At 44.5% G+C, this 14,766-nt stretch overlaps 1 protein-coding gene across 1 annotated transcript in view; it reads left to right on the forward strand.

The window, feature by feature from the left end:
• The window catches only part of LOC145346936 (uncharacterized), a 92,317-nt gene that overhangs the window by 17,290 nt on the left and 60,261 nt on the right, over positions 1-14,766 (forward strand). Inside the window, exons 5-8 of the mRNA XM_080194812.1 lie at positions 984-1,134; positions 5,290-5,451; positions 8,799-8,908; positions 10,003-10,093. Of these exons, the coding sequence (XP_080050938.1) occupies positions 984-1,134; positions 5,290-5,451; positions 8,799-8,908; positions 10,003-10,093 (514 nt within the window). The remainder of the gene's footprint in view (positions 1-983; positions 1,135-5,289; positions 5,452-8,798; positions 8,909-10,002; positions 10,094-14,766) is intronic.

Raw genomic sequence — 14,766 nt, forward strand, 5'->3', positions numbered from 1 at the left:
ATCGGTAAGGCCACACTTGGAATACTGTGTACAGTTCTGGTCATAGAAAGATTATTATTAAACTAGAAAGAGTGCAGAAAAGATTTACTAGGATGCTACCAGGACTTGATGGTTTGAGTCATAAGGGGAAGCTGGATAGATTGGGACTTTGTTCTCTGGAGCATAAAAGGCTTAGGAGTGACGTTAAAGAGGTCTATAAAATAGTGAAGGGCATAGGTCAGTGGGAAAAGATATTGACTATCTAGTTGATCTATGTCAATATCTTTTCCCAGAGGTAGGGGAGTCTAAAACTAGAGGACATAGGTTTAAGTGAGAGGGGAGAGGTACAAAAGGGTCTGGAAGGGCAATGTTTTCACACAGAGAGTGGTGAGTGTCTGGAACGAGCTGCCAAAGGTAGTAGTAGAGGCAGGTACAATGTTGTCTTTTAAAAAGTGTTTAGACAGTTACATAGGTATGATGAGTATAGAGGGATATGGGCCAAATGCGGGCAACTGTAACTAGCTTAGGGGTTAAAAAAAGGAGCGGCATGGACAAGTTGGGCCGAAGGGCCTGTTTCCATGTTGTAAATCTCTATAACTCTATGTGTGCTCATCTTTCACTGCCATGCATAGCATTCCATGAATGCATGGAATTTAACTCTATGGCTGGAATGTTACTGGCATGCCTGCCCCAGAATCGGGAGGGACAAGGCTCACAGAATGGCATTCTCCATTGGTCTCGGGAGGGATCTTACAAGCCTCGGGCAGGCGAGGCGGTAAATTCTGGCATGTGTTAAATAAAATACATTACTCTTTCAAATCATGTTAAAATTTCAGAGCGTGAATCAAACTAAAGCCTTCACAGTCTTACAATAGTAACAGGAAAAGACCTACTGCTCATATCATTAGCTTTAAACTTAGATTGCCATGGACGTTGACTCATTCAGTGTTATTAAAATGGCACTTGCTCCAAATCCTAACTTCATTCCATATTTCTGTCAATAGGCAGCCCGCACATGGCATCCTGATGTTGCCAAGTTTCTGATCGAGAGAAATGCTGATGTAAACATGCCTGATAACTATGGTGTAACTCCACTGCATGTGGCTGCAGCAATAAATTATCCTGAAATGGTTGACTTTCTCTTGGATTGTAATGGTAAGATAAATGTTTGCATGAATAGCTATGCCACAGCAGTGCTGCACAAGATTACTAAAGAACAAAAGACTTGTATTTGTATAAAGCACTTTCCACGACCACCGGGCATCAGAAAGCCAATTAGGCACCTTTGAAGTGTCGTCCCTGTTAGAATGCAGGAAATGTGAAGCACCCATGGACAGCAGTGTGATAATCATAGAATCATAGTGCAGAAGGAGGCCATTCGGCCCATCAGGTCTGCACCAACCACAATCCCACCCAGGGTCTATTTCTGCAACCCCAAATATTTATGCTAATCCCCTTGACCCTAGGATCAATTTAACATGGCCAAACTTGTACATCTTTGGACTGTGGGAGGAAAGAGGAGCATCTAGAAGAAACCCACGCTGACATGGGGAGAATGTGCAAACTGAACACAGACAGTGACCCAAGGCCGGAATTGAATCTGGGTCCCTGGTGCTGTGAGGCAGCAGTGCCACCATGCCACCCAGATGAAGGAGTAGTGCTCCAAAAGCTCATGATTCCAAATAAACCTGTTGGACTTTAACCTGGTGTTGTGAGATTTCTTACCGTGCCCACCCCAGTCCAATGCCAGCATCTCCACATCAATGTTGTTTGAGGCATAAATATCAACCAAGCCATGAGTGATAACTCCTCTACTCTTCTTCAAAATAGCCCCATGGGATCTTTCATGCCCATCTGACGGAACAGACAGGCCCCCAATTTAACATCTTTGAAGGACAACAGCTCCATCATGTAGCATGTAGCACGGGCAGCACGGTAGCATAATGGTTAGCACTGCTGCTTCACAGCGCCAGGGACCCGGGTTTGATTCCCGGCTTGGGTCACTGTCTGTGTGGAGTTTGCACATTCTCCTCGTGTCTGCATGGGTTTCCTCCGGGTGCTCCGGTTTCCTCCCGCACTCCAAAGAATTGCAGATTTGATTAATTGGCCATGCCAAATTGACCCTAGTGTCAAGGGAGTTAACAGGGGTACAGGGATAGGGCCTGGGTGGGATTGTGGTTGGTGCAGACTTGGTGAGCCAAATGGCCTCCTTCTGCACTGTAGGGACTCTAACTTTGGCTCTATTCTCTTTCCACAGATGCTGTCAGACCTGCTGAGATTTTCCAGCATTTTCTGTTTTTGTTATGAAACCATAACCTTGCGGACCCAGAGGCAAGCATGCTACAAATTGACCCACAGCTGACATTGAGTAAAGGAGAATATCTCAGATCTCTCTTAAAAGCTCTCTGTAACTGTTCATTCACACCCTCATGAATATGTATACCTGTTGGGACATGTTTATCCAGCATTTCATTGTTCATTTCAAAGTGTCCTTGGCTTAGAGTAATTGCAGCTGTTCACACATTGTGAAGGCCTTACCCATCCTGCCATCTCCATGTAGAAAATTTCACAGTTTACACTGAAGTGCTGCCAGTGTCAGGCAGCACTGTAAAATTAAGAAAAGTGCCATTACCTTGGCAATCTTTCAGAGATTATTGACAATCTTCCTCACCTGAATCAGACATTCATTCACTTGAGCCAAAAAGTCCAAGACTAATGCTGCAGCACAGTGCTGAGGCTTACTGCACTGTGTCATCTTTCAGGTGAGACATTAAATTGAGGCTCCAACCTCTTGCTGGGGTGGATGTAAATTATCCCATGGCACTATATTGAAGAGGAGCAGGAGTTACCTCAGAGTCCTTGTCAACATTTGTCCCTCAATCAATATCACAAATAAATGGATTATCCAACCCACAGTATGACCTGTGAATCGTAATCATGATCACAGTATTGTTTTTGAGAGTTCGCTGCACCCAAAACTTGTTGTTGCACTTCCTACATTACATTTCAGAAGTACCTCATTGTCTCAAGCCCCTTTACAGCCAACAGATGGTTGAGAAAAGTGCTACATAAATACAAGTCTTTCTTTGTGTATCTTTTTCTGCTTTCTTCACACTACTCTTCAAGAAACGATGACCTCTTGTTTCAGAATTGACCTCGCCTTCCCCCCAGCAATTCTTGGACGCCAGATTTTCAAAGCAGCACCCTGGTCTTGCTAAAACTATTTCAACCCCTGAGGCAGCAGGGCAGAATCATTGAATGGAATCATAGAATCCTACAATGCAGAAGGAGGCCTTTCAGCCTATCGACCACAATCCCATGCAGGCCCTATCCCCATGCATTTACAAAATAGTCCCCCTGACACTAAGGGGCAATTTAGCATGGCCAATCCACCTAACCCACATATTTGTGGAGTGTGGGAGGAAACCCATGCAGACACGGGGAGAACGTGCAAACTCCACACAGATAGTGACCCAAGCCGGGAATCGAAACCAGACCCCTGGCGCTGTGAGGAAACTACTGTGCCACCACGCCACGCTTACAGAAGCTGCCGTGGATAACAAGCTTCTTCACTGTGCTGGACATGCTCTGATATTCAGCAAGGCAGTTGACCTTGCGTTATTGTATAAAGTCAGCTCATAGTTTCATACAACCCTCAGACAACGGTTCATCAGACCTCAGCCCTGACAGCTGCTTAAAGGGTGGAAAGGCGGACTTGACTTGTCCTCGGAGCGCAAAACAGGCTCCGAGTGAATAAGAAGTCCTTTGCATACTGGATCCAATTTTCTTTTCATCCCACTGTCATAGGCTTACATCACATGCACCTCTCCTCTAGGGAATGCTGTATTGTCCAGAGGGACCAATGCAGGATTATGCGATAGAAGGTCAAACAAAAAACAAAAATAATTTGGATTATCTCCAAGTGGATAATTAGCTTTGCCAGAAATTGATCCAACAGATATTGTTTATTTTAATTGCTGTTTTATAATTTCACAACCGCACCTGGCCCATATTTGATGCAAGAGTTGATTAATTTTTCAATGCTTATTTCAGTGTCAAACTGCAGATTCGTATTCGTACTATCAAATCAATCACCCTTTATATTCTCTGACTCATGTTCTGTTCCATTGATGAGTTTCTATCAGATATGTATGGATTGCAGCATGCTTTGGGTTTTATTACGTGAGGTTCAGGCAGTCTAGTGGTACGGTTTTGCAGGTGATGAAGCCCAGGACAATTTTTGTGTTGTTCATGGGTAAAAAATCAATCAGTGATTTTTCAGCTGCTGCACCAATATGCTGGCTTTTCTGCTACGTAGAGAGAAGTATGCTAAAGTAATGTGATACATAGGGGGCATTTCATGCCTACCCTGGAACTGCCCCTGGCGCAGCTTGACAATGCTCTGGCAGTGCCAATCTGGATGTGCCAACTTGTGCCAGAGGGCACCTCCATGAGCAGGTTACCTGGGGAGCTCCATGGTGGGGGTTCCTGTAGTGTGTGGTCAACAGAGGGATGGGAGAAGAGTGCCCTGATATATGTGCAATTAGGAGAGAAGGGGAGAACTCCCGATACCTTTGTAGTGGTGGAGGGGTTGCCCCAGTCCTTGTGGAGAGATCCTACGTGTCTATGGGTGAAGGGAGTTTCACTTCAGAGCTCATAGGGGAACTCTTTAAAGATAGTATCTAGGGAGGTAATGGCCTAGTGGTATTATTGCTGGACTAATAATCCAGAAACTCAGCTAATGTTCTGGGGACCTGGGTTTGAATCCTGCTTTGGCAGTTAGTAGAAGTTGAATTCAATTTAAAAAAATCTGGAATTAAGAATCTACTGATGATCATGAAACCATTGTTGGGAAAGCCCATCTGGTTCACTAATGTCTTTTAGGGAAGGAAATCTGCCATCCTTACCTGGTCTGGCCTACATGTGACTCCAGAGCCACAGCAACGTGGTTGACTCTCAGTTGCCCTCTGGCAACTAGGGATGAGCAATAAATGCTGGCCAGCCAGCAACGCCCATGTGTCACAAATGAATAAAGGAGATGGCGCCCTGATGTCTGTGGAGCTGGCCTTGCCAGCTCTATCAGGCCCAACCTTGCCAGATTGTTGGGTTAAACCACACCCTCCCTCCCAATCTTTTGTCAGAGTGGCTGAAGATCTGGTCTGAAACTTCAGCTGTGCATCTGAAGAGGTACACGCCAACTGTCTGACAAATTATGGGAAAATTCCACTTGTAAAGTGAGCAGAAAACATAGTCACAATGCAGTAGCTTGAATATCACAGACTATGTACAACTGTTACCTCCCTTTTTCAGCGGACATTGAAGCGAAGACATCTGGAATGCTGCAGACACCAGTTCATTATGCAGCTAAGTATGATGCTGCTAATTCTCTGCACTGTCTGTTAAAACATGATGCCAACATGAAGGCACGAGACTATAAACAGCGAACCCCTTTGCAACTTGCAACAGAGCTTGGTAAGATTCCTAATTTTTTTAAAAATAGATTGTCACATATGGTATGATCTTTCCCTATGTACTCAGCGGACATGCTCAGAGTTCTGTTGGCCATGTACACTTGCCAGGTAAAATATCTTGTTTCTCATCAACTTTGTCTGGTCCAAGGCTCCAGGTTCTCACATGATGCAACAGCAGTGATTTAACCTGAAGGTTCAGAACTTTGCAGTGCTGTGATTTGCTGCCTGGGCATTGGTCAAGAGGCAGAAACTGCTCGAACTCCCTTTTAACTATTTGCTGCAAATGTGCACTCACTAAATGCTGTTAACAACTCTGTGAAAATATGCATCCAATCATTTAATCTCACCAAATGCTTTGGTAGCTTATTTGGCGATCCCTATGGGCGGCATGGTGGCACAGTGGTTAGCACTGCTGTTTCACAGCGCCAGTGACCCAGGCTTAATTCCGGCCTTGGGTCACTGTCTGTGTGGAGTTTGCACATTCTCCCCATGTCTGTGAGGGTTTCCTCTGGGTGCTCCGGTTTCCTCCCACGGTCCAAAGATGTGCAGGTTAGGTGGATTGGCCATGATAAATTGACCCTTAGCGTTAGGGGTATTGACAAGTTAAATGCGGGTGTGGGGCCTGGGTTGGATTGTTGTCAGTAGGGGCTTGATGGGCCAAATGGCCTTCTTCTGCACTGCAGGGATTCTATGGTTACAACTTGCCTTGCCTTTCTAGCCTATCCATATGGACAGAATCTTAACAATTCCATTATTTTAAAGACCTCAATCACATACTATCAAAGCCTACATTTTTTCTGTGAAATGTACTGATAGGGGGAGACAGCGTAAAATAATATAGGAAGACAGTACAAAAGAAAGGGAGAAACTCTTAAGGAGTTGCAAGAACAGATGGACTTCAGTTTGTATGCATTGTCACTGAAGATTGCAAGTCATGTTAGTGAACAGATACACGGATTGGAAAGGTTTAGAGGGATATGGGCCAAATGCAGGCAAATGGGACTAGTTCAGTTTAGGAAATGGCTGGCATGGACAAGTTGGGTCGAAGGGCATGTTTCCATGCTACATATCTTTATGACTCTATAACCTCTGCAATCTGGACTTGTGTTATTCACTGATGGCACAGTTACCATTAGTGAACATAGTTCTTTAAACTTTCCAACATTAGAAGAAGACCAGCTGTAAATCATGAGGCCTTAAGAAGCAACTAACTAAGCTCAATGTTCTACCTCTTTGGCTCCACACCTGAAAATCTTGTTTGCTTTTCTATTGGTATCACATGGTTTCAACAATTGTTCACCTTCGCATTCATTGTATTCATCATAGTTTACTGTCATTCACTTTGCATTCACAATTACAATTATTCCCCTACAATTATTCTTAACCCTACTCTGCTCACTGCACCACCCTGGACTTACTTGCATTACTTGTCACATATGAATCCATTTCCCCAAACTGTTCAAATCCATTGTGTTTGGTCAGTTGTGTCCTATTATTTGTAGATTTCATCATATATGATAAAGGCCAATAGGGATGCCAGTGATAAAGAAAGTGCAATTACACAGACTGCTCGATTTACACAGGTATTCAGTGTGTGAATAAATGGAAAACATTATAATACCTGATATATTAGGTACAGTAGCACAGTGGTTAGCACTGCTGCTTCACAGCTCCAGGGACCTGGGTTCGATTCCCAGCTTGGGTTACTGTCTTCTTATGCTTGCGTGGGTTTCTTCCGGGTGCTCCGGTTTCCTTCCACAGTCCAAAGATGTGCGGGTTAGGTTGATTGGCCATGCTAAAAATTGCCCTTGGTGTCCTGAGATGCGTAGGTTAGAGGGATTAGTGGGTAAATATGTAGGGATATGGGGATAGGGCCTGTGTGGTATTGTGGTTAGTGCAGACTCGATGGGCCAAATGGCCTCGTTCTGTATTGTAGGGATTCTATGATTCCACCTGGTGTATTCTAAATGCAAGCATAAAAATCGAATCACAAGTAAATAGTTTCCTAGTTTGTAAGTGATGAAGATCTGCATATTCTTTCAAGGAATGTGGATGTCATTGGAAAGGCCATTGAAGTGAGGATTAGATAGGGTGAACCTTTTTCCTCGGATGGAGGTGGCTAGTACGAGGGGACATAGCTTTAAATTGAGGGGTGATAGATATAGGACAGATGTCAGAGGTAGGTTCTTTACTCAGAGAGTAGTAAGAGCATGGAATGCCCTGACTGCAACAGTAGTGGATTCGCCAACATTAAGGACATTTACATGGTCATTAGATAAACATCTGGATGATATTGGAATAGTGCAGATTCAATGCACTTTAGATTGGTTTCACAGGTCGGTGCAACATCAAGGACCGAAGGGCCTATACTGCACTGTAATGTTCTATGTTCTAACTAAGTGGCTTGCTAGGTCATATCAGAGGACAGTTAGAATCAACCATATTGCTGTGGATCTGGAGTCACATGTAGGCCAAGTAGGGACGGCAGATTTCCTTCTCTAACGACGTTAATGAACCCAGTGAGTTTTTACAACAGTTGATCATAGTTTTCATGGTCACTATTGAGACTAGCTTTTAATTCCAGATTTATCAATTGAATTTGAATTCCACCAGCTACTGCGAAGCTGTTCTCTAGAACATCAGCCTGGGCCTCTGGATTACTAGTCCAGTGACTAGTTACCATTTCGTCTATAGACACTTCAGTGCAATATAATTATTAATGGAGCCAATATTTAAGGTAAGTTTAAATGAGAGTCCCAGCTGTTGAAAACGCGCAAACTCTAGTATGCTGAGATATAAACAGAAAATGCAGGGAATACCAAGCAAGTCTTGTAGCATCTCTGGTGAAAGAAACCTATTCGGAAAAGTAGCCAGCATAAAGACCCCATGCACCCCGGACATTTTCTCTTCTATCTTCTTCTATTGGGAAAAAGATACAAAAGTCTGAGGTCACATGCCAACCAACTCAAGAACAACTTCTCTCCTGCTGCTATCAGACTTCTGAGTGGACCTACCCTGCATTAAGTTGATCTTTCACTACAACCTAGCTATGACTATAACACTACATTCTGCACTCTCTCCTTTCCTTCTCTATGAACGGTATGCTTTGTCTGTATAGTGCACAAGAAACAACACTTTTCACTGTATACCAATACATATGACAATAATAAATCAAATAAAATCAAAAGAAACAGAATTAACATAGCAGGTTAATGACTTTCCATCAAAACATGATTTCCAGCATTGTATTGTCCTAAGGTCTGGGATGCATCAAACTGTAAATATGATGCAGCATTTTATGCTTCTGCAGGTCACCAAATTGTTCTTTGTTATGATGTTCCTCCTCAGATCGATCGGAATCAGCTCGATTGTTACTGCAATTCCAAGCAGATGCAGGAGTCCATGATAATACAGGGCAATCATGTCTGACATTGATGGCTGCAAACATGCCTCAACTTGTGAGTAAATAGAAATATTAATTTTGATGTCCACATGGCAAAAGACTTAATACAGTTCTATGATTCCGCTCCAGTTTACAAGTGATCTACACCTGCACCTCTCCCATGCATCTGTCACTCTGACACCAATCATTCCCCTCCTTCTCCACTCCACTGCCTGACACGCATCTTATCACTTTTACACCCCATTCTCGCCCAAACCATTCACCCCAGCACTGCCTTCGTGCCTCCAAATATCTCCTAAAATTCCTTCACTTGGAGCGTGCTTCTGCTCTTTCCTACTACGTTTCCCACTTTTTCTTCCTGATCAGCAACTGTCCTTTCTTTCACATGAGGAGTGCTATATAAATGTGAGTTGTTGTTAGATGATGCCACCATGTGGTTTGGCACAGAGACTTAGAGGTCAGGGAGGCTGCAGTTTTTCTGGAACTTAGTTAATCAGGGCAGTGCCTGAGTATATGTAAAGGTTGAGGAGGGGAGAGTGTGCTAGTGTTGATGTTCCTACTTGTCTTGTTGCTACTAGATGTATACACATTTAATAGCCAATTAATGGCCATAATCTATGAGAGCAAAAAAGGAAAGGCATCTTTCCAGTGGCACGGTGGCACAGTGGTTAGCACTGCTGCCTCACAGCACCAGGGACCTGGGTTCAACTCCTGGCTTGGGTCACTGTCTGTGTGGAGTCTGCACATTCTCCCCTTATCTGCATGGGTTTCGTCCAGATGCTTCAATTTCCTCCCACAGTCCAAAAATATGCAGGTTAGGTTGACTGGCCATGCTAAATAGCTCCTTTAGTGTTAGAGGGATGTTAGGGGGATTAGTAGGGTAAATATGAGGGGTTACGGGGATATGGCCTGGGTAGGATTGTGGTCGGTGCAAGCTCGATGGGCCGAACAGTCTCCCTCTCCACTGTAGAGATTCAATGATTCTTTGTTAAGAGGCTACCAGCGCACACAGAGTTGTATTCTGAAGTGACACGCCACTTTCATGAAAGGAAAGGAGTTGGGGGGGGTGGTGACAAAGTTTGGAAGGGCTTTTATATAATCTCCGGAATGTACATTGAATAAAGTATTTCTTTTTCTTAAATCTCCTAGGCATATGTAGCCTTGGATCAGTTCATCATTAAGGATAGAGCTAACCGAAAGCAATACTTCATGCTGAACCTTCTGATACCCCAACCTTCAGGTGAGCTGACTCATCTGTTTGGATAAATGTGTTGTTTTACAGTTTGACTCGCACAAATAGGCTGAGCCTCAGCTGAACACCGAAGACCCATGTGCAAATGTTTTGGATCTAAGACTTGCACAATTATCAGGGGAATCTGTTTGTTGAACAAGTTAGATTAATGCCCAATCTTGAGATATAACAGGGCTTGAGTCACATGACAAGCCTCCAATGTATGCTCCAGCTGCAAACCTATCTCTCCTTAATTCTTTAAAGTTTAGCTGAAGTGGGTGAGGTAACTGCTTAAACCGCTTATTTAAAACAGGCAGGTCATTCACAACTTGTTTATGAACAACACAGACCATAATGTGGAGGCGATGGCCTACTGATATTATTGCTAGACTGTTCATCCAGAAACTCAGCTAATGTTCTGGGGACTCGTGTTTGAATCCCACCACAGCAGCTGGTGGAATTTGAATTCAATAAAATAATCTGGAATTAAGAATCTACTGATGACCATGAAACGTAAGAACATAAGAACATAAGGAATAGGAGCAGGAGTAGGCCATCTAGCCCTTCGAGCCTGCCCCGCCATTCAACAAGATCATGGCTGATCTGAAGTGGATCAGTTCCACTTTCCCACTTTCTCCCCATAACCCTTAATTCCCTTGTCTATCAGAAACCTATCTACCCGTGACTTAAATATATTCAGCGAGGTAGCCTCCACCACTTCAATGGGCAGAGAATTCCACAGATTCACCACCCTTTGAGTGAAGAAGTTCCTCCTCAACTCTGATCTAAACTGTCCCTCCTCTTATTTTGAGGCTGTGCCCTCTAGTTCTGCTATCCTTTCTAAGCGGGAAGAATCTCTCTACCTCTACCCAATCTAGCCCCTTCATTATCTTATATGTCTCTATAAGATCCCCCCTCATCCTTCTAAACTCCAACGAGTACAGACCCAGTCTATTTAGTCTCTCCTCATAGGCTAACCCCCTCATCTCTGGTATCAGCCTAGTGAACCTCCTCTGCACTCCCTCCAAGGCCAATATATCCTTCCGCAAGTGCAGCGACCAAAACTGCACACAGTACTCCAGTTGCAGCCTCACCAGTGCCCTGTACAGTTGCAGCAAGACCTCCCTACTTTTATATTCTATCCCCCTCGCTATAAAGGCCAACATTCCATTCGCCTTCTTGATCACCTGCTGCGCCTGCAGACTGGGTTTTTGCGATTCGTGCACAAGGACCCCCAGGTCCCTCTGCACCATAGCATGCTGCAGCTTTTCACGTTTTAAATGATAATCCCTCCTACTATTATTTCTACCAAAGTGGATAACCTCACATTTGCTGACATTATATTCCATCTGCCAGGTCCTCGCCTACTCACTCAGCCTATCCAGATCCCTCTGCAGACTTTCTGCACCTTCCACGCAATTTGCTTTTCCACTCATCTTCATGTCATCAGCAAATTTTGTTACCCTACACTCAGCCCCCTCCTCCAGATCATCTATGTAAATGGTAAACAGTTGAGGCCCCAGCACCGATCCCTGCGGCATTCCACTAGTTACCAACTGCCAACCAGAAAAGCACCCATTGATTCCAACTGTCTGCTTCCTATTAGACAACCAATCCTCTATTCACGCTAACACCTTACCTCCAACTCCGTGCACCCTAACCTTTTGCAGCAACCTTTTGTGAGGCACCTTGCCAAACACCTTCTGGAAGTCTAAAAACACCACATCTACTGGTTCCCCTCTGTCTACCATTCTCAATTGTCAGAAAAACCATCTGGTTCACTAATGTCCTTTAAGGAAGGAAATCTGCCATCCTTACCTCAACTGGCCTACATATGACTCCAGCCACACAGCAATGTGTTGGCTCTCAACTGTCCTCCAAGAGCAAGTAGGGATGGGCAATAAATGCTGGTCCAGCCAGTGATGCCCATTGTCCCATGAATGAATAAAAAAAAACTGTTGTCCTTGCCCAGAAACAGCTCTGTTGCTCTTCTTAGAATCCTGTTCAGCAGATCAATAACTTGTTCCAAGAAAGGATGCACTAAGTTGCACTCAGATTTCCACAGTGACTTCATCAGAGATTTCCAATGATTTGTGTTGACTGAGATGCACTCAGCTCTTGCACGGAGGGCTTTGCTGATCACAGCTGCAAATAAACTGGTGATTCTCAGTGAAGATTCAGCATCTCCAAGTTTTTTATAGCTTTGTTAATGGCCCTTTGTGTTACTACTTGTGAGCAGTGAATCATTGTTTTAATCTCTGCTCACTTCATCTTTCCAATGCGGTTTGTTGTTTGAGTCAATTTTGTTTCCGAATCAGTTTGGAAGTCAATTTGCTGGTGCCACTGTCTTCACAAGTGGAATTTGAGTGTGTCCTAATGGAGTGAGGTGGCTCTGCATTTGACTAGTCTAATTTGATCTTTCCATTGTTGTGCCTTCTAGGACTGGTACATTCTGTGGAATTTTACCGCCTTGCTCGCCTGAGGCTTGTAAAATCCTACCTGAGGCCAACAGAGAATGCCATTCTGCAAGCCTCGCCAGTCCCGATTATGGAGTGGGCGAGGCTGTAATATTCCGGCAGATGTTTATTTTGACTCCCCAGATTTAACAATTTTCATTTAATTTTATTCCACTCGTTTATTTATTCTTTTGAGAGTTTGTCCAGTGGTAAACTGAACTACGCAGACAAAGAATCTTCCTTGGTTTATAAGTTAGAATCAGGGAATTGTAGGGTAGAATTTTATTGAGATTTCCAGAGTGGACAATTTGACAGGGGGGTTTGGGAAAAATGGATGAAAGTACCTGCCATCCTATTTCATCAAGAAAACTATCCCCAATTATGTTGGGGGCTGGAAGGGCTTGACACAGGAATCCCAGCTGCTGACAGAATGATACCTACCAGACCTATTGTCATGACCAGAAATGGCTGGTCACTCATCTGGAGCTGGACCTGCTTCCAGAGTCACAAATTTTCCACAGCTTGTGACAACTTTGGACTTGCCGTTAACATTAAAAAGACCAAAGTCATGCACCAGCCTGTTCCTCATGCACGGTACACAGAACCCATAATCACAATCAAAGGGCAGAAACTACAGGCAGTGGACCAGTTCATTTATCTTGGCAGCACCCTCTCTGAAGCAGTGACTACTGATACAGAAGTTAACTGCAGAATAGCAAAGGCAAGTTCTACTTTCGGTAGACTGCGCTCCACTGTATGGGAATGTCGAGGAATCAGCCCAGCAACAAAACTGAAGGTCTACAGTGCCGTGGTACTCACTATCCTCCTGTATGCCTTTGAAACGTGGACTGTGTATCAAAAGCATGAAAGACAGCTCAATCATTTCCACAAAGATTGCGGGACTATTGACATGATTTTTGCTGCGCGCCAACTTCAGGAGAAGTGTCAGGAGCAGAATTGCGAGCTCTACGCAACCTTTGCTGACCTCGCGAAAGCCTTCGATACTGTCAGCCGACAAGACCTGTGGAGGATCATGTCAAAGTTTGGCTGCCCCCCCCCCACCCCCCCCCCCCCCCCCCCCCGCCTCCAAATTCATTCAGATGGTATGCCAGTTCCATGATGGCATGATGGCCAGAGTACTGGATGGCGGAGAATCCTCTGAGGCATTCCCAGTCACCAATGGCATCAAACAGGGCTGTGCGCTCGCTTTCACACTGTTCAGCATGATGTTCACAGCCATGCTGAATGATGTCTTGCAGGACAGTGTTGCTGGAATCAGACTGGATGGGAAACTCTTCAACCTGAGGAGACTTCAAGCTATTACCAAAGTGAAGGAGACTGTTCTGAGAGACTTCCTCTTTGCTGATGACTGCACCCTGTATACTGGCTCAGAGCCAGAGATGCAAGTTAATATGGACAAATTTTCCACAGCTTGTGACAACTTTGGACTTGCCATTAACATTAAAAAGACCAAAGTCATGCACCAGCCTGTTCCTCATGCACCGTACACAGAACCCATAATCACATTCAAAGGGCAGAAACTACAGGCAGTGGACCAGTTCACTTATCTTGGCAGCACCCTCTCCGAAGCAGTGACTATTGATACTGAAGTTAACTGCAGAATAGCAAAGGCAAGTTCTACTTTCGGTAGACTGCGCTCCACTGTATGGGAATGTCGAGGAATCAGCCCAGCCACAAAACTGAAGGTCTACAGTGCTGTGGTACTCACTATCCTCCTGTATGCCTGTGAAACGTGGACTGTGTATCAAAAGCATGCAAGACAGCTCAATCATTTCCACATGACTTGTCTTCGCAAAATAATACACATCAGATGGCAAGACAAAGTACCAGACACTGAAGTTCTCTCTAGAGCAAATCTACCAACAGTCCACACACTGCTGATGAGAGCGCAGACCCGGTGGGCAGATCATGTCATCCATATGTCAGATGAGTGCATACTCAAGCAGCTCCTTTTTGGGGAACTCTCTGCTGGAAGACACTCACATGGAGGGCAGAAAAAACATTACAAAGACACACTCAAAGCCTCCCTGAAGTCGCCTGACATAGACACGACCACCTGGGAAACGCTGACATAAAACTGCTTTACCTGGCACTGCCTCATCCACAAGGGCTGTCAAGTTTACGAAGCAAGGTGCATTGCTGAAGCACAACTTAAGCGCGAGCTGCGTAAGTCCAGAGCCACCAGCGCAACAACTACAGTGCCTA

This window comes from Carcharhinus amblyrhynchos, chromosome 8 (genome assembly GCF_965287045.1).
Source record: "Carcharhinus amblyrhynchos chromosome 8, sCarAmb.v2.hapA, whole genome shotgun sequence".
Lineage (NCBI taxonomy): Eukaryota > Metazoa > Chordata > Chondrichthyes > Carcharhiniformes > Carcharhinidae > Carcharhinus > Carcharhinus amblyrhynchos.